General features: G+C 42.7%; 2 protein-coding genes across 4 annotated transcripts in view; one reads left to right on the forward strand and one right to left on the reverse strand.

Annotated features, from left to right (window-relative positions):
* Positions 1 to 19885, forward strand: part of LOC309608220 (uncharacterized protein C6orf52) — a 391220-nt gene that overhangs the window by 62631 nt on the left and 308704 nt on the right. The window lies entirely within an intron of this gene.
* LOC309608210 (N-acetyllactosaminide beta-1,6-N-acetylglucosaminyl-transferase) overlaps positions 1 to 19885 on the reverse strand; it is an 87497-nt gene that overhangs the window by 29283 nt on the left and 38329 nt on the right. Inside the window, exon 1 of one of the 3 annotated variants that reach the window (XM_082347764.1) lies at positions 321 to 19656. The exons of the other annotated variants lie outside the window; for them this stretch is intronic. Coding sequence (XP_082203890.1) covers positions 321 to 1296 — 976 coding nt within the window. The 5' untranslated portion in view covers positions 1297 to 19656. Of the gene's footprint in view, positions 1 to 320; positions 19657 to 19885 lie in introns of those variants that run through there. 3 annotated transcript variants of the gene reach the window in all.

The raw sequence follows: 19885 nt of genomic DNA on the forward strand, positions 1-19885 counted from the left end.
TTCCAAAGACTGAGCTACTGTATGTCAATTATACCTCAATTTAAAGAAAAAACACTGAGCCAAAGGTCGGGAACCATGTGCTACACCTTCAAAGGTAGTTTTGCCGGAACTCCGGGAACCCGGCATATTTATTCCATCTCTATATAGCACAGTTATAAGACAGTAGAGCTGTCACCAAACTGTCACTGAAAAGCAAGCAGACTAATAGCTTTCTAAGCATTTATTTATTTTTTTTCCAAATAATTTCAAAGAGCAGCTGAATGTTAGCAAACTCAATTGAGTATGGATAAGAAAAAATGGGAATGGAAATTTGTACCTACCTGGGATCCTATTAAGTGTCACCCAGAAATGTTCATCAGGAGAATAGGTATCTTTGGACCAGTGTAGCAGATCAATGGCCCTTTGGTCTTGGAAGACAAACTTGACAAACTCTCTGGTAAGGGCCACATAGGCAGTGCCAAAGTAGATGGTCAGCTGATGTGGAGGGGAGGTTTTCAAAATATTAGTATTTTTCACAAAAGAGCCACCTCTGCCTAAGTGCTCTCGGTGGACATATTTAGTCCGCTTTATTGCATGATTGGGAGGCAGGACCCCCGGGGTAATGTTTTTCCCTTTAAATCCTTTCAGATACTGAATGATCTCCCTGTTGGTTTTCAGGGGGAAATCTTGCCCACAGGTGTTGATGGCGTACTTCCACGGAACTTCAGAAGCTAAAAGGTCTTCCAGGCAGTTCAGGTCAGCCTGGAGCCTGGAAATTCCTGCGTAGACCACAGGCTCTACCTTTGAAGCAAGAAAAGCATTCTGGAAGCAACTCAGTAGCTGCCACACAGATTTCTTAAACTGAGTTGTGGCTTTCTCATCCACATGAACGCAGTAGACGTTGTGGGGCATATAGACAGCCCTGAAGAGTCTTTCGAAAGTATCGAAGTCCTTATGGACGACCATGACATATGCCAAAGGGAACACAGCTTCTTCTTTCGACAGGGGGCTTGTGATGTAGTGATTCTGGATCAGGTAGTCCTTGCAAGGGACACTTCCCACAGGTGATGTCAGTGTCTTTTCCCACAAAAAGGATGACTTATCTTCTAAGGCGTAATTACAGGCACGTATCCTAAAATCCCTTTCATTGGAACTATTCAGCTTCCCGTAACTTTTTGGCTGGCTTAATTGGCTATTGTAAAGTATCACAAAAATAACCACACTGACCACCGTGAAAGCAAAAAAGCAATACCTCCAAAAGCTCATTATTTTCACTTCCCGGGGGAAGGAGTCTCTCTCCAGGGATTGAGAAACCATCGGTTCCTGAAACCACAAGTGTGAAGAGGTTGAATTGAACCTCCTTTGCCAATCTTGAATTTCAACAGTTTCTCAAGAGGGCTTCCTTTTCCCGGGTCCTTTAATCCTCATTTATTCTCTGCTTCTGGGTGGCGTCCATCCTCTCTTGGTGATGGCCAGAGATACTTCTTAACGCGCACTGGTCTTCAGTCCTCGGTGCTGAATCCCGGCTGCTAGCAGAATGCGTCTGGCTCAGCCCAGCCTCCGGGAAGCCCTTCTCATTTGCATACAAGACGCCAGTGGATCTTAGTAAATTGCGTTCTGGGCTGGAATGACGGCTCCTTTCACCCAGGCTGTTTCTCTGGCTTTACCCCACCCCCTCCATCCAATCTATTCCGATCTGATCTCCCTTCTCGTCTCAGGCTTTCCCCTTCCTTTTCGAATTAAGTGGTTCTCATTTTTCTGGTTAGCCCCGCTACCTGCTAGCAGTCCTTGGAAACCACAGCCTTTGGACTGCTGCTCCTAGGGGTTTATTTCTCTTCCTGTTTCTCTGCCACTTCTTTTCCTTTCAGTGTTATCCCTACGTCTGGGCATATATAGACACAGATAAGGAAAAATGCCCTTGCAACATGCCTAAGTAGAAGATTATCAGAGGCGAGGAAAAAAAAAAAAGTCTGATGGAGAGGTAGGTGTTCCCTGAATTAAATCAGACAATTTCTGATGATGTTACATAGCACATATATGTCTGTGCAGGCTGTGAGTAGAGGGAAATAAGAATGACACTCTTGGGGGCATGGGATGAGGGTAGAAGGAATCTAGTGACTTTTGACATTAAAGGGTGGGTGTGGAGGCATAAACGAAATAAACACACCTTAGTTTGCCTCCCTGGGAGAAAGGTGATACCAATTGTTCCTAGAGAGCAAGAGTTGGTTCCCATTTCACACAGAGCTTCAGATAACTTGAGCTGTTGACACAGTATTATCTACCATATGTGGAGTGACTAGCCACTGGGTCTCTTTAAAAGCCTGACATCTTAAGATTAGAGGTCGTTTCATAGAACTCAAAAGATTCTCCTTTCTACCCGACCCCCTCTCCCACTTCCTTACTCTGAAGAAAGAACAAAGGCTTCCAGGGCTGCCGCAAAATTCCTGGAAGTATCCGTCAGTGTAATGCAGGGGCGCCAGGAAGAGAAGCCCAGCAGGTCTGGTCACATTGCAGATGCTTTCTCCTAGGTCACCTGTGCCAGGTGCCTCCTGTGCTCAGCAAACATGGAGTGGGTTGCAGACTAATGCCCGTGGTAAGGACGCTTCTGGAGGAAAGTTACTGGCCCAACTAACAGATCGACTCTGGCAGCCACAGGAGCTAAGAGTGGCCCTGCTCCCATCTCACTCCCGCAGTCAACCCAACTATCCTACCTGTCTGGGCATGACGCAGCAACTGAAGCAGCTGCTTCTGTTAGGAAGACATTGGTGTGTAACGCAGCAATCTCCCTGTGTCCCTTCCCGTCCCACACCACCCCTTCATGTCCTACAGCTCTGGACTAATGAATGACAACAGTAGCATGGATGTGACTGAGAATGAAAAATGTTGCCTGCCCTATCAGTAAACAAAGGATGTTGCAGCCATCAAGCCATCACGTGACAGCCGCCCCTGATGGTGAGCCCTGAGGGAACTCAAGATGGAAACAGGACGCCTGCCATGAAGCCACCCCCAGTGGTGCACCCTGAGGAGACTCAGGATGAGAAAGCACAGGATACTGGCCCCAGAGAGCTGAGGTACATATCAAAGGAATGATTTCGATGAGCCCAAACTTTTGCATCTTCGCATACATAGGAAAGCGCTAAATTCATTTACTTGAGAGGCCTGGTTTTCTTTAATTAACAGTAATGTTTTGATCGTCCAACTCCCTGGTCTTTGTTGCAAAAACTCCTGTGTATCCTGGTTCCTCCCTGACCTCTTCGGAGCTGTCCCAGGCTTGAAGTCCTCAGAATGTCCACCAAATAAAACATAATTCTCAATTTTTAGGTTGTGCGATTTGTTTTCGGTCAACATGACAGATACTGATTTGGAGATAGGCCCAAAGAGTTGGCAGGGATCTTAAAGATCACCTAACACAACTCTGTATTTCACAGATGAGCAAACTAAGACCAAGACAAATAATTTTTTCAAAGTCATTCAGCCAGATAGAAGCCAGAGCCTTAATTCTGCAGCTCCCTGGTCCAGATACTGGAGCCAGTCTAATTAGCTTCAAATCCCAGCTGGTCACTGACCAGCTATAGGAGCAGGGTAGCTACTTAACCTCTCTAAGCATCAGGTTCTTTGTATGCAAGATGGGAAATAACAGTGGTTCCTATATCACGTGGTTGTTAAGAACATTAAGTGAGATAACTCTTGTTCAGGGTTTATGTATCTGTTCGTATATGTTCAATAAGCATTAGCAATTATTGTTGTTATTGTTTCCCTTTCGAAAAACATCCAACATTTCTGACCCTGTTAAGGAACTGATATTTTGATTTCTGTTCTTAGTAATGGAAAAGAAAAACATTTACATTCTTAAGGCTTTCGGATGGGTTGATTTATTGCCACTCTAAAAGAATGAAGGTTAAATTTCACTCTTTTCCTTCCCCATCATTATCTTCTTTCACCCCCCTGGGGTGGGGGATCGTAGAAATGTGGGTTCATGAAGGGAAGCACTGAATAGTCTGCTTTGATACCTTCAGTTCCCTTCGTTCTTACTAGACCCACACCCTTTTCTGCGAAGTAAATTGCAGGAATCAGCAGGACTTGGGAGGAGAGGCAGAGGGAAGTGGGCGCAAAGGGTTCTCATTGCAGGTTCTGTTGGTTTGCCCCCTCCTTTTGTCTCGACCCTTGATCCTACAAGGTGGAGCTCTGATCCAATGCCAATGCAAAGCGAACTCAACAAATCTTTCATCATGATTTAGTCAAAGCAGGTTGCAAATGAGAAGGGGGTACAATGTGATTAACAGCTCAAAATAGCAGGATCCCAAACCCCTTCTCTAGTCTGTTCTGCCTTATTTACAGTGATTTAGATGAACAGCCAGAGATTAGAATGTGATGCCTTTTTTAGCGGTTGGCCCAGCTGTAGGTTTGTTTGGCCCGGTATCTGTGGCAACTGAAAAGGAAGTTTCTTCCAGCAAATAATTGGGCAGGCTAAGCTATTAACTTCCAACCAGGACAGGATTTCTGCTCTCTTCACTCTAGTTGGCTTAACATATTGAAAACAGTCGTCAAGTGGACATTTTGTATCACTCCCTGCCTCTCTCTGCCCCCAGGATAACCTTTACTGTCACAATCAAGGAGACAGAACAAGGACAGCCACTAACAACACATAATTAGCTTGGCTCAAACCTTAAAACAAAAGGCTAGGCTATGGGGGGGGAGGGGGGCTTCTGGAGAACACGGTGGGATATTTTTTCCTTTACAGTCACTTTCGTTCTCATTAACCTCATTTGGGCTGTGTCTCTACCCCCGCTGGTCTCTCAGAGGCAAACGTGAATGACTTCCTGTAAGGACAGGGCTACAGTCTGGGCCTGACCTGTTCCCAAGTCCTTATAGCTCTCCTTTACCTCTGATTGCTTCTTTCGGCACAATTACTGGCTATTGAATCAAGGCAATGTTTTTTGCTGGGCCATCTCATCTCTCCCAAGGTTACACCATCCTGCTTCCCATCGAAGGCTTTGGTGATGTCCTTCTGACAACCTCAAACACTGGCCAGAAGTGAGACCCAGAAAGTAAACAAGAAAAGGTCTCCCAGCAACCAAAATAATGATCACACATGGTAGGCTGGATTCACACACTCAAATGTGTACAGGCAGGTAAGCAAGAAAAGTAAGTGAAAAAAGTTGGTGAAGCTGGTGGAGGGCAAGAAAAACAGGGCTAGTGAGTTCACGAGCGGCAGCAAACACTTGGCCACAGTGCTGTGGACATTGAGGGAGGGTGCAGATGGTGGTAAAGAGCCTTAAGGTGCTTGCCCCACCTAAAGCAAGCACCTCCCTCTCAAAGTCAGCCCTGAATAACGTGGGGTCATGGGGCAAGTGCTGCCAGCTCCTCAGATATTTGAAGAGGAAGGAGAAATCTGAATTTTATTTTAAAAAATTTCCAAACTCTTTAAATGTTATCAAGTAATTAACAAATTTTTAAGACACACGTGCATGCACACATATGCACCCTGAAGACTGCATTGGCCCCCAGGATGCAGTTTATCATCTTTGGTTTAAGCATCAAAGCTCCTGTATTTGAAGCTCTCTTGAGGCTTAGCTTATTCACTTTTAGTTTAGACACAATCTTAACAAACTTTCTCAGATCTAAGCAGATAAGAAATCACAAATTAGAAGAGGAATATAGAACTGGTAGATTGGGCACCCTTTTGTCAGCAATAAGTGATACGCTCAAGAGTGAAGTAGGTTTGAGAAAAACTCCCAAAGTTTCCATTAAAAACTAAAAACAGAGCTACCAAATGATCTAGCAATCCCACTCCCGGGCATATATCCAGAAAAGATGAAAACTTGAATTTGAAAAGATACATGCACCCCAATGTTCACAGCAGCACTATTTACAATAGCCAAGACATGGACACAACCCAAGTACCCATCAACAGACGATTGGCTTAAAAAGATGTGGTATATATATATATATATATATATATATATATATATATATATATACACATACACACAATAGAATATTACTTAGCCATAAAAAAGGATGAAACATTGCCATTTGCAGCAACATGAATGGACTTAAGAGAATAGCATACTAAGTGAAGTAAGTCAGACAAAGACAAATATGATATCACTTACATGTGGAATCTAAAAATTACCACAAATGAATCTATATACAAAACAGAAACAGACTCACAGACATAGAAAACAAACTTATGGTTACCAAAGGGGAAAGGGGGGAGATAAATTAGGAGTATGGGATTAACAGATACAGACTACTATATATAAAATAAACAACAAGGATTTACTGTATAGCACAGGGAACTATATTCAATGCCTTGTAATAACCTATAATGAAAAATAGTCTAAAAATAAAATTATATATATATATATATATATACACACACACATTTAACTGAGTCACTTTGCTGTACACCTGAAATTAACATAATACTGGAAATCAACTATACTTCAATTAAAAAAGAAAAAAGAAAAGAAAAACTCCAAAAACAGTGCAAGATCATTCAATTAAAGAATGACTGGCATTTGTACAGCCCCATGACCATTTTATTACTATAGATCAATACCTCTAGTATTTAAAATTATCAAATAAGTTAATGAAAGGGCTTGAAAACTGTGAAGGCCAACCCAGTGCTTTGGGGTTGAAAACAAGCAGAGTACGAACGCTCAGTGAAATATAAATTTCTTAATATATTCTTGTACATATATTTTGCATAGTCTATTTAAAAAGGAATTTCTGAAATATGTTTATTCAAATAGTTGTTGTTGGTTTTTTTATTAACCATTTTGTACACAAAAGGGCAGCCTTTAAATTATCTAGGAAACTCACAATTCTGATGAAACTTTTTCTGAAAAAAATGTTAGGCAAATATGTCTACCACATGCTTCTATATCAGACGTCAGTGCTTTTTCTGTAAAGGGCCAGGTAGTAAATATTTCAGGCTTGAGAGTCCTTTGGTTTCTGAGGCAACCACTCAACTCTATGACTGTGTTCTGAAAGTTCTGAAAGTAGCCATAACCGTATGAGGTTGTGTCCTGCTAAAACTTTATTCATGGACACCAATATCTCAATTTCTTATTATTTTCATGTCATAAAATAATTTCTTTTATTTTTTTTACAACCATTTAAAAATGTAAGATCATTCTTAGCTTGTGGCCAGTACAAAAATAGGCCAGATTTAGCCCCCAGGCTGTATGTCACTGGCTGATTTCTTTTCTAGATAATAATCAAGTTCCTCCAGGCCTAAATTTTGTAATATCAGAGAGTCTTTGCAATCACTTTCCAGAGGAAGAAATGTGAAATGAGGGAAAATGGTAATGTTGGTCATCCTTGTACCTGCATGAACCCCTTTGCATACCCCGTTGGGGTTATAGTACAGACCGCTGGGCTATATGCCTCGGTTTCCCTTCTTCTGTAAAACAAATATATTAGGAACACTGATCTCATGGTGTTCCAAAGGGATTTAAATAGATTTGTACATAAAAAGAGCTTAGAGCAATGCCTTGCACAGAAGGCGTACTCAACAAAACTTACAGAATCTCTCTCTGTTGCTAAACTTGGTTCATATAGAAACTGAAGCACCCACCCACCTTCCTAGGTACCTTCAGTGAAGCAGAACAGTAGTGCTTGATGGGTCATTCTTCACCTAAAAGACCCCAAAGTACAGGTGGGAGCCATCAAGGCAGCGCCAGCCCCTTCAGCCCTCTCCCTACACCCCAGAGTAAGGGAACTGCCCTTCATTCCCACTTGCAGTCTCTTGAACCTGTTCTTCAGAGACCCAGCGAGCTGGTGCACCCTGCAAAAGGGTTGTGATAGAGCATGCTGGCGAAGACCAAGGCTTTGGAACAGGGTTTAAATTGGGCTCTGCTGTTTACTATGTGACCTTAAGAAAGTTTCTTGGGATCACTGTGCCTTAGTGTCCCAATTTTTTTAAAAGCGTCATAGAAGGTCTATGAAAGTAAATCTGGCTAAGAAGCCTTCTGTATTTTACTATGCTATTCCGCATACCGTCACCCCAGCTTCACCTCATTCTTCCAAGATCACACTGCTTTTTCCTACGTCCCTAGCAGCCTCCTTTGGGTAGCAAATTTGTTTCCCTCTTGTGGTTAACTGCCCAGACTTAATTCCAGTTGTCCAAGCAAAAGCAAAAACAAAAGCAAAAAACAAACACACACAAATTTTACCTTTGGCTACATTCTGTTAAATCTCAAGGGACAGAATTGGTGACTCTTTGTCTTTCTATACAACTTTTCTGTTTCCAAATGTGTGCTCTGAGAAAAAAGATGGCAAATTCTTAAGGAGAAGACCTTGCATGTCCCACATCTTTCCAAATCTGGGATATTCTTCTGGTACCCTTCTCATACCAAGTACTGCCAAACTCCTCCACCCCCATAATTTTGAAAGTTGAAGTTGCAAGGAGATGTTTCTGCTAAGAGACAATATTTTATCATTCAGCTGCTACCAGAGATCTGTATTTTGAAGATACTCAAAGAAAACGAAAGTCTTAAAATAGAGATAGGCAGTGGTTTCCTCCAACAAATAATTTTAATAGCCCAATTAAATTCTTGACTTGTTTTCAGTTTATTCAATCCACTATCATACTAGCTTCTTTCCCATAGAACCTGTCATCTATTTGAGTTTAGACAGTTTGTTAGGGCAGAGTGCTGGGATAAATCCCCCAAAGCAGATGTTTCTTCTGCTTTCCTAGAAATTAAACCTGGAAAAAATTTGCCTCCAAGATATGTTCTGTGTTTGTACTGAACTGAAGAAAATCTTTGCATTTGATTCTCCCACTGGTTAAAGTGGCTTTAGATTCAAATTTTATATTTACCAATCCATCCCTTTAAATGACATCCTTAAACTCGATCCTTTCCCTTCAAAAACAATGGGAAAACTGTTATAAATAGGGTAGGCTCAGTCCTGGTCTGCTTTGGTTAGGGGTCTCAGGTCTGATAGTGTAGTTTTGATTACTACCCTTCAGTGTGTCTTAAATATGTTGTAACCTACATAACGGAGTAGTTTCAGTTATCTTTTTTTTTCTTCTTCTTCCAGTAAATGATCAGTGCTGTTCTGTGGAACATAAATATCTAGGGCACTAATTCTCGGTTCCCGAGATGCCTTGGGCGTTGGAAAGATGAGCAGGAATGTGTAAGGGCAGTACTTAGGGTGACCAACTGTCCAGTTTGCCCGGGACTGAGGGATTTCCCAGGACATGGGATTTTTTTAGTGCTAAAACTCAGAAAGTCCTGGGCAAACCAGGATGGATTGGTTATCCTAGATACCATCGGTCCTAAGCCCTCACTACTGAAAGATATACCAACTAGAGGATGTTCAATAACTGATCAGTATGGAAGGAGAGGAAATGCTGAAACCATTGATCTGGGTGAGAGGTGCATGCAGGTCATAAAAAGTCTGCAAATTGTAGTGCAGAAAAACTCTACATGACCCTTCCAAACATATCCCTGAACCACTGAGGCATGAGGACGAAATGATGTACATTTGTGGGGTAACTTTATAGTGAACCTAAAAGAATACACTTAAACCATTCTAACTACACAGATGTTCCCCAGTGGTTATAAGAATGTGTTAGTAGCAACCTACACAATGAAGGGAGAGCCTAAAAGGAAAATAACTGTTATTACAGTGTTAACTATATCTAAAATCCCCTCCCTCCACACCACATATGACTTGACACATCTTCTTTCTGTAAAGAAGGAATTAATAGAAAAATATGTGGTCTTATGAACGGAAATGCTTTTATTAACATTTGTAATAAATGGGCAATGAAGCGAGCAAATGTTAACTCATTTTACGGAACAGTGTAGTCAACTAGCCATTTGAGCTCTCTGACTCTCAATTTCCATATTTGTACAACTTTAGGAACTAAAGATGTTCCCTAAGGCTCCTTTCAGCTCTAAATGTTGTGATATTTCTAGATTCTGCACAGAATAAAGAGGAGGCTATTTTTACAGGAAAACTGCTTTAGGGAGTTTTGCTTAGATTAAGTGCAGGAGAAAGTTGAAAATGTGATAGCACAACTGACCAGAGAGAAATCAAGAAGGCTTTCTTCGAAGTGGGGTGGGGAGCAGTTAGTTTAGACAGACCAAGGTCCCGAGGGAGGAGAAACCAGACGGGGAATTGTTCAGCTTCTCCAGGAGACCACCCGACACCTAGCCGGGACTTCAGGGTCTGGGGTGGGCCGTTTTCATAAGGGACATGGGAGGGCATTTGGAGTCCTAGGCAGGAGGGCCTTTTTTCTGTAGAACCCCAAGGAGCTCAAAGAAGTAGCTCCAACTTGAACTGAGGGCATAATTACAGATTTTCGATGAAGGAGAAATTATGTGAGGATTGGGGCTAGGAAAGGGGGTGCCTGATGAGGAAATATCTAGAAGAGGGGGCTGATCATGGCAGGAAGCTAACTCCTTTAGGATGATCTTAGTATCTTCAGCTTGCTTAGGAAAGATCGCAGTTTTATCCTCTGATATTTTCACAGTTAAGTTCTGATCTTTTAAATCTGGCTGAAGAGAAAGATTATGGGGGAATGAATATCATGGAAGTAAGTACAGAGCTCAAGGGTAAAGGCTTTGAAAGTACAACCTCCAATCATCTATTCTCTGAAAACATGGCATTAAAGTGGATACAAAGTAAATATATTTGGAAAGAAAGGACAGTCTCTTCAATAAATGGTGCTGGGAAAACTGGACAGCCACACGCAAAAGAATGAAACTGGACCCCTATCTTACACCATATACAAAAAATAACTCAAAAAGGATTAAAGACTTGAACGTGAGACTTTTTTTTTTTCCTGGCTGTGCCATGCGGTTTGTGGGATCTTAGTTCCCCGACCAGGGACTGAACCCGGGCCCTCGGCAGTGAAAGCGTGGAGTCCTAACCACTGGACCGCCAGGGAATTCCCGAACGTGAGACTTGAAACCATAGAACTCCTAGAAAGAAACGTAGGGGGGTAAGCTCCTTGACATTGGTCTTGGTGATGACTTTTTGGATCTGACACCAAAAGCACAAGCAACAAAAACAAAAATAGGGTTTCCCTGGTGGTGCAGTGGTTGAGAATCCGCCTCCCAATGCAGGGGACATGGGTTCAAGCCCTGGTCCAGGAAGATCCCACATGCCACAGAGCAACTAAGCCCATGAGCCACAACTACCAAGCCTGCGCTCTAGTGACCACGAGCCACAACTACTGAAGCCCACACACCTAGAGCCTGTGCTCCGCAACAAGAGAAGCCACCGCAATGAGAAGCCCGTGCACCGCAACCAAGAGTAGCCCCCGCTCGCCGCAACTAGAGAAAGCCCGTGCGCAGCAACGAAGACCCAACGCAGCCAATAAATAAATAAATTTTTAAAATTTAAAAAAAAAGCAAAAAAGCAAAAACAAGTGGGATTACATTGAACTAAAAACCTTCTGCACAGCAAAGGAAACCATCAACAAAATGAAAAGATAGCCTAAGAATGGGAGAAAATATTTGAAAATCATATATCTGATAAGAGGTTAATATCAAAAATATATTAAAAAACTCATACAACTTAATAGCAAAAAACCAAACAATCCAATTAAAAAATGGGCAGAGGAACTGAATAGACATTTTTCCAAAGAAGGCATACAGACAGCCTACAGGTACATGAAAAGGTGTTCAACATCACTAATGATCAGGGAAATGCAAATTAAAACCATAATGAGATATCACCTCACACCTGTTAGAATGGCTCTTATCAAAAAGACAAGAAATAAAAAGTGTCAGCGAGGGTGTGGAGAAAAGGGAACCCTTGTGCCCTGTTACTGGGAATGTAAATTGGTAAAGCCACTGTGGAAAACAGCATGGAGGTTCCTCAAAAAATTAAACGCAGAACTACCATATGATCCATCAATTCCACTTCTGGGAATTTATCCGAAGGAAATGAGAACACACATTCACACACACACACATATACATTCAGCCATAAAAAAAGAGGGAAATCTTGCCATTTATGACAACACGGATGGACCTCAAGGGCATTAAGTGAAATAAGTCAGACAGAGAAAGATAAATATGGTATGATCTCACTCACATGTGAATCTAAAAAAACAAACCCCCCCCCCCCATAGGTACAGAGAACAGATTGGTGGTTGCCAGAGGCAGGGGTGGGTTAGGCAAAATGGAGGAAGGGGGTCAAAAGGTACAGACCTCCAGTTATGAAATAACTGAGTCAGAGGGATGCAACATACAGCATGGTGACTGTAGTCAATAATACGTTACTGTATCTTTGAAAGTTGTTAAGAGAGTAGATCTTAACAGTTCTCATCACAAGGCAAAGAAAATTGCAACCGTGCGTGGCAATGGATGTCAGCTAGACCTGCTGTGGTAACCATTCCACAGGATATACAAACATTAACTCATTGTGTTGTACACCTGAAACTGATACACTATTTTGTCTTAATTATATCTCAATTTTCAAAAAAGGTAAACACATTTGGGAAAAAACTTCTTCTACTCATGGCTTTGTCCAAAAGCATGTCAAGAAAGAATGTCACGTACTATTCAGATCAGAGAATGAAAGACAGGCGTTGAGAAACCACATTAAGAACTGGTTAGTTAGGTCAAGAAAATTTAATTTTTGGGACTTCCTTGGTGGCGCAGTGGTTAAGAATCCTCCTGCCAATGCAGGGGACGTGGGTTCGAGCCCTGGCCGGGAAGATCCCACATGCCGCGGAGCAACTAAGCCCGTGCACCGCAACTACTGCGTCTGCTCTCTAGAGCCCGTGAGTCACAACTACTGAGCTCGCAAGCCAAAGCTACTGAGCCCGCGAGCCACAACTACTGAGACCGCGAGCCAAAGCTACTGATCCTGCGAGCCACAACTACTGAGCCCGCATGCCACAACTACTGAAGCCCATGCGCCTAGAGCCCGAGCTCCGCAACAAGAGAAGCCACCGCAATGAGAAGCCCTCGCACCGCAACGAACAGCAGCCCCTGCTCGCGGCAGCTAGAGAAAGCCCACATGCAGCAATGATGACCCAACACAGCCAAAAATAAAAAAAGAAAATTCAATTTTCTTTTCCTCTATTAGGAACTGTCAGTGTTAATATGGGCTGCAGCATGTAATTTTTGAATTGGGCTCATCACACTGTATTGTATTTTTATGATCTACATGAAAAGAGTCTGAATGGAAGTAAAATCTACCTGCAAAAACTGCATGGCCTTGGGTCTGCATTAAATGGTATAATCCATGTTCATGTAAAAAAATGGCTCTCAGAATGTTTGCTTTCTTTACCTTAAGTTCAGTCAGCGTGCTTTCATATCATTCTTGATCTAAATAAAGTCAAGCAATCAGTAATGATGTAATGATGAATATACAAGTAATGAATATGAAAAAAAAGAGAAAAGGTCAGTTAGAAAAGTAACTGCTGCTTAGTGGGTTCCTTTTTTTTTTTTTTTGGCCGCACAGCGCAGGAAATTCCCTATAACTGTTGCTTTGGATGTAGCTTTCTAAGACTGCAAATTGCCCACTCCAAGACCCAGAGAAAAATCACTAAAAATCTTAGCAGGGCCATTTGCTTCACCAAATGATGGGTTACTGCCATCAGAGCAGCAGCCCTGTAAAAACCCAGATCTGGTCTTTAAAATAGGGTCCTCTGATGTTAGGCTGTTATTTTTACTTCTTTGGTGCAGAGTTAGGTGCCCATTGGTTAAGCTCACAGATGGTGGGCCTTGGATTGAAGCACAGTCTGGCTTGAGCTGGTGCTGCCCCCAGGATGAACTTGGCATTGAGAAGCATTCCCAAGATGAGCAAGACGCTTTGGAAAAACAGAGAGAGAGAGAACAGTGCCATTGCTGTTGACTAGGGGCAGAAAGGACTTCAGGAAAATTCCCAGAAAAACTGAACATGCTGGAAGATGCTGTCTGAAGCTGACCTATTAAGATTTGGCAAAGGAATCTAGGCTGTGTGTGTGTGTGTGTGTGTGTGTGTGTAGTGGTGGTGAAGGGGGCGGTGGAGGGGGTGATTTGCAGCTGAGTCGGCAGCAGTGCTGAGGGGCATATTAAATGTTATTTCAGTTATTTCCAGTTCAGAAAATATTTATTCTTATCCCACTGGATGTGCCCTATGTTGAGCTGCCAAAAATGTAAAAGACCCTGAAGAGATAACAGTTGTCAGGGTAATATGATATCCACATTCATAATTATAGTTCAAAGAAGATTATAGAATGGCATAAAAGAGTTACAACTGGGACTTCCCTGGCGGTCCAGCCAAAAAAAAAAAAGGAGTTACAACAAAGGTTTACAAAATGTACAATAGAGAAAAAAAAAAAAAATCAGGGAACACTCCCTAAATGACAATGCATTGGATGCAGACCTATTCAGGCCATTACTTAAATAGGAGAAACAGAGGAGAATGACCCAAGGAAGGAGACTGACAAGAAAAAAAGTACCAGAAGCAGGAACACTAGGCGTGGTTTTTCTGGAGTGTTCCTTTCAGGGAAGGCAGCCGTGGGAATTGATTAATCAGTGATATCGATGTGATTTTCAACAGGGATATGCAACCATCCAACATCCAACGTGCCACGTTGAGATGTGTGTATTGAATAATTCAATAAGCTATTGAAAAATGTCACTGAAGCTTTTGGAATTGAGAAGTTATTCTTAGAAGAAAAATATGTCGAGGGTTAGAATGTTTTGAAGAGGGCGACTTGGGCCAGAGAGACCACATGGATGGGTCTAACAATCTACTTGAGAGATTGGCAGGATGGGCTGGAGTTAGAGCAGTAATGATGGAACCGATCGGTGATACTCACTGGAAACCTATCACACACACAATGTACAGAATGCGCTGATTAGGTGTGGGGGGCTGGAAGAGGAGACGTCGGCTGACATGGAGGACAGCAGTGCCTGTCCCAGAGGCTCTGGAGAAGGGGGTTTCTGGGGAGTAGGGCAATGGAAGCGGGGGCACCTGAGCAGGTGCCAGTGGGACCCTCAGGAAGAGATGCCCGAAGGCCTGGGAGGAACGCAGAGAGGGCCTGGGAGCACGAGGCAGGGTCATGATTCATCAGGACAGGAACGGTGATGAGCCTGGAGGCCAGTGAGATCACCAAGGGAGAGAGAACAGCAAGAGCCAAAAAGCAAATTGGGGAAAAGACTCACGGGGGTTGTTTACTGAAAACTTCCCTCTCGCTAGTTCTGCATTTCACTGAGAATAGTGGCTCTAAAATCAGCTGTTACCCAAGTCTCAATTCAGTAGTTGGTAACCAAGAAATGAAAAGAACAGAATCCATTTAAATATAAGTTTCCAAAGAGGGATTATAAAAGCATTGCCCTTTAACACTCTTGGCAACACATGATAGCTTTTTCCTAATGTTGAAGTTATTGCTCAAAGTTCTGTGACAAAGTATTGTCCCAAGACTGCTGGCTTCAGACAATCATCTCTTCGTGGCACTTTTACCCTATCTGCCTTTTCTGAGTACAAACAACTTTTAGAAAAGGGTGATTCTAGGGACTTCCCTGGTGGCACAGTGCTTAAGAATCCGCCTGCCAATGCACGGTACACGGGTTCAAGCCCTGGTTCAGGAAGATCCTATACGTGGAGCAACTAAGCCCGTACGCCACAACTATGCTGACCCTGCTCTCTAGAGCCTGCGAGCCACAACTACTGAAGCCCGTGCGCCTAGAGCCCGTGCTCCGCAACAAGAGAAGCCACTGCAATGAGAAGTCCACGCACAGCAACGAAGAGTAGCCCCCATTCACTGCAACTAGAGAAAGCCCATGTTAAGCAAGGAAGACCCAACGCAGCCAAAAATAAATAATTTATTTAAAAAAAAAAAGAGCGATTCTATACATTGCATTGAGGATGGGGGCAGAACACTAGATTAGAAATAGGATGATCTGAATTTGTGCCCATACTTTGCCAATTACTAGCCAATCAATAAATCCAACAAACATTTAGAGAAGGTATACATCCTACTGGGAGATTAGGTTACAAAGCCAAAATGTACAGGGAAGACAGCATACAGTCAAAATTCCTCTGGAGAAATCCTTTGAGAATATTAAGTTGACACGGATTCTCTCCATAATTCCAATGCTGACAATTTTCCTTTTCATCTTGGCCCAGATGGTGGTTTCTTCTTATGAGCACCAGATGAAGAAGTTAATTTGAGCTGAGGAGCTATGTCATGAGACGCACACTGTACCTTTAAGATCCGTGAGCATGGGAACCAAGACCCATCGTGGGAATGCAGAATCCACCTCATGCTCACTGTGGACCCCAGACTCATTGGGCGGAATGGAGGGCGGCAGAGGGATGGCCATTTAGACTTACACACACTGTGAGTGTGCATGTGTGTACGTGTGTGTGTGTGAGAGAGAGAGAATACAGTTGAGTTTGTGCAAGTGAAATGACACCGAGGAGCCAGGGCTCCATTGCTCCTGTGCCAGGCGTTGTGCTAGGAACGAGGAAGAAGAAATTAGCAGGTGCTGGTGCTACCCTTGCAGGTCAGTCTAGAAGCCACTAGGAGCACAAACACAGCATTGCAAGACTAACAGTAGTACAATGTGACACAGGGGGATGGAGTCCACAGGAGCGAGAATTAAGAAAGGCTCTTTAGAGAATATGACTCTAAGCTGAATCTTCAAAGAAATGCCCGTGCCAATCAGAGGAGGGAGAGGGAGGAAGAGCGTTCTAGAGCATTCTGGAGGGGAGCTGGCATGCGTCGAGGCAGGGAGGCTGAAAGTGGCACATTTGGGACCCACGAGTTGTCTGGTACAGCTGGTGTGCAGTATGGGATGGGGGGGCGGAGCATAGGGCGAGAAGGCGCTGCAGAGGTCAAGGGGTCACGCTGCAATGAGCTCCCTTCCAGCAAAGGGGCTAGGACGTGAGGCTGTATGTGGCGGGGCTGCACAGGAGGTTTCTAAGAAGGAGAGAGACGTGATCATGAGACCGACGTGCATTTTTATCGAGGTCTTTCTGTCACTATGGAGGATGGATTAAAGCAGGCTAAGAATGGCATCAGGGAAAGTAGTTAGAAAGAAATTAGGCTATTGTAGGAGAGAGAGGAAGAGAGAGAGGGATGGCAGCACCAGCCATGGAAAGGAGGCCAACAGCCAGATCCCATTCACTAACCGTTTACCCTGTACCTGGCAGGAGCCGAGCCCTTGCACACATCCCCTTGCGTCTTCTGCCCACAACCCTATGAACCGGGTGCTGCCAGGTCAAGGCATCCCCGTGACCATCACATGAGGGCCTCGCCCACGTCATGCCAGGTCCAGCCCTCACCCCCGCCCCCTTGGCTGCTTTTCTGGCTCCTGAACACATGGAGCCCTTGCTCACCTCAGGGCCTTTGCAATCTCTCATCCCTCTGCCTGGAACCTCCTTCTTGTTCCAATGGCTTGTTCTCATTTTGGAGGTGCAGTTCATGTGCTACTTTCACTAAGAAGTAGGTCCCTTCCTGCGTCAGCCTGCTTGTTTCCTTCATAGCACTTAGAATCTCTAATTATCTTATCTGTCTACTTTTTATTGCCTGTCTCCTCCTTCTAGAATACTCCATGAGAGTAGGGGCCTTATTTGTCTTATTCACTATTATATACTTATTCACTATTATTTCTCAGTACCCAGCACAGTGTCTAAGTGCTCAGTAAATATTTATTGGGGTAGGGGGAGGGATAAATTAGGAGTTTGAGATTAACATAGACACACTACTATATATAAAGTAGATAACCAACAAGGACCTACTGTATAGCCCAGGGAACTATACTCAATATTTTGTAATAACATATAAGGGTAAATAATCTGAAAAAGAATATATATAGATATATATTCATATATATACGTATATATGTATATATATATATATATATATATATCTGAATCATTGTAAAGCAACTATATTTCAATAAAAAATAAAATAAAATAAATTTATTGAATGAATATCCATTTTACAGATGAAGAAAATAATAATGATAATAACAGTAAAAACAATAAAAACTAACACTCAAAATATGTGCTGGGCACTGGTCAAACTCATCTAAGCCTCACAGATTTGATGTAAATATCATTATTTCTCCCATTTTATAGATGGAGAAACGGAGGCTCCCACATTTAGGTAACTTGTCCAGAGTCACAAAGCTTGTAAATGGCAGAGCAGAGATTCAAATTCAGGCAGTCTGGCTCCAGGGTCCAGCTTTCAACATCTATGCTGCATGGCTACTCTAAGACTGGGCTTTCCAGTCGTCGGGTCACAAGGCTGGCGATGGAGGAGCTAGGATTCCAACCTGGTTCTCTCGACTCTGGAAACCAAGCTCCAGGGCTGGAGGGATGGGGGTGGTGAGAACTGAGGAGAGAGCAGCCGGCCGGCAGGTCTAAGCTAACAGAGGGCGCTGTTGATTGAGGGGCACACAAAGGCGAGCATGGGTTGAGTTCTGAGCGTGTAGAATTCCAGGTGCCCGTTGCACGCACTCTCTCCTTTACTGTGCTTCCGGCTTTTGGAGCAGGACACGTCACTCAGCCCCTCTGATCCCATCCTCACACGTGTAAAATGTGAATTTAGATACCGACCCAACAGGATTCTTGCGACGATTAAACTGAGATAATGCAGACCCATGGGCAGATGTTCAGTAAACATTACTCTCCTGATCTTTTCTGTACCTTCGGCTCGCACGGAAAAGCCAACGTTTTCAGGAAAATGGGCTAAGTATCCAGATGACATAAGGAACAAGAGAGAAAATTCCTGGGTGGGTCCAATTATATAATCATTCCCCAAGCTTAATGAGACTTAGAATTAGCTAAGTTTCATCTTCTGAACACTTGCTGTTATTGCAATAATCAAATGAAGAATTCATAAAACTAGGTTCAATTTAATCTAAGCTTACCACATAAATCTTACCTCTGCTTCCCCCTACTTCCCTGTAGATGTTTCTTTTCATTCTTTTTTTTTTTTCTTTTTTCTTTGGCTGCGCCTCTCGGCTTGCGGGATCTCAGTTCTCTGAACAGGGATCGAACCTGGGCCCTGGCAGTGAAAGTGCCGAGTCCTAACCACTGGACAGCCAGGGAATTCCCTCTTTTCATTCTTATTTCTTGCTAGGTATATGCAATATTTGTCTTTGGACAAGCCACTTATTTTAATCTTAAATTTCTGGTCTGCAAAATGGGAACAACTGTCCTCCCCTTAATAGAATTCTTATAAGAATTAAAGGAGATAATGTGTTAGAAGTTCCTTTGCAAACTAAGTACTATCCAAATATAATAATTATTATTAAAAAGAAATATAAAGATATATTTGTATAAAATTATCAAATTTATATTAAATAATTAAATTATTTATTGATATACTTATTATTTATATCTATAAATACAAACAAAATATAATTTTATTTAAAATGTTTTTATGATGGACTTCCCTGGTGGTGCAGTGGTTAAGAGTCTGCCTGACAATGCAGGGGACATGGGTTCGAGCCCTGGTCCAGGAAGATCCCACATGCCGCGGAGCAACTAAGACCGTGCGCTACAACTACTGAGCCTGCGCTCTAGAGCCCACGAGCCACAACTACTGAAGCCTGTGCGCCTAGAGCCCGTGCTCCGCAACAAGAGAAGCCACCGCAGTGAGAAGCCCGCGCACCACAAGGAAGAGTAGCCCCTGCTCACCGCAACCAGAGGAAGCCCGTGCAGAGCAATGAAGAGGCAACACAGCCAAAATAAATAAATAAATAAATAAATAATTAAAGGTGCTAATAATTAAAAAAAAAAATTTATTTAAAAAAAATTTATTTTAAAAAAATAAATAAATTTATTTTTAAAAAATAAATAAATAAAATGTTTTTATGAGGGAAGAGAAGTATGCTTATTGAGATCATGCCTTTTCCACAATGGTAATTTAATTAGTCTTCTCCAGGTTATAATTGCCCAAGTGCTGAAAACTGTATATCTCATT

The sequence above is a fragment of the Balaenoptera borealis genome (genome assembly GCF_965194805.1).
Source record: "Balaenoptera borealis genome assembly, chromosome: 12".
Taxonomy (NCBI): Eukaryota; Metazoa; Chordata; class Mammalia; order Artiodactyla; family Balaenopteridae; genus Balaenoptera; species Balaenoptera borealis.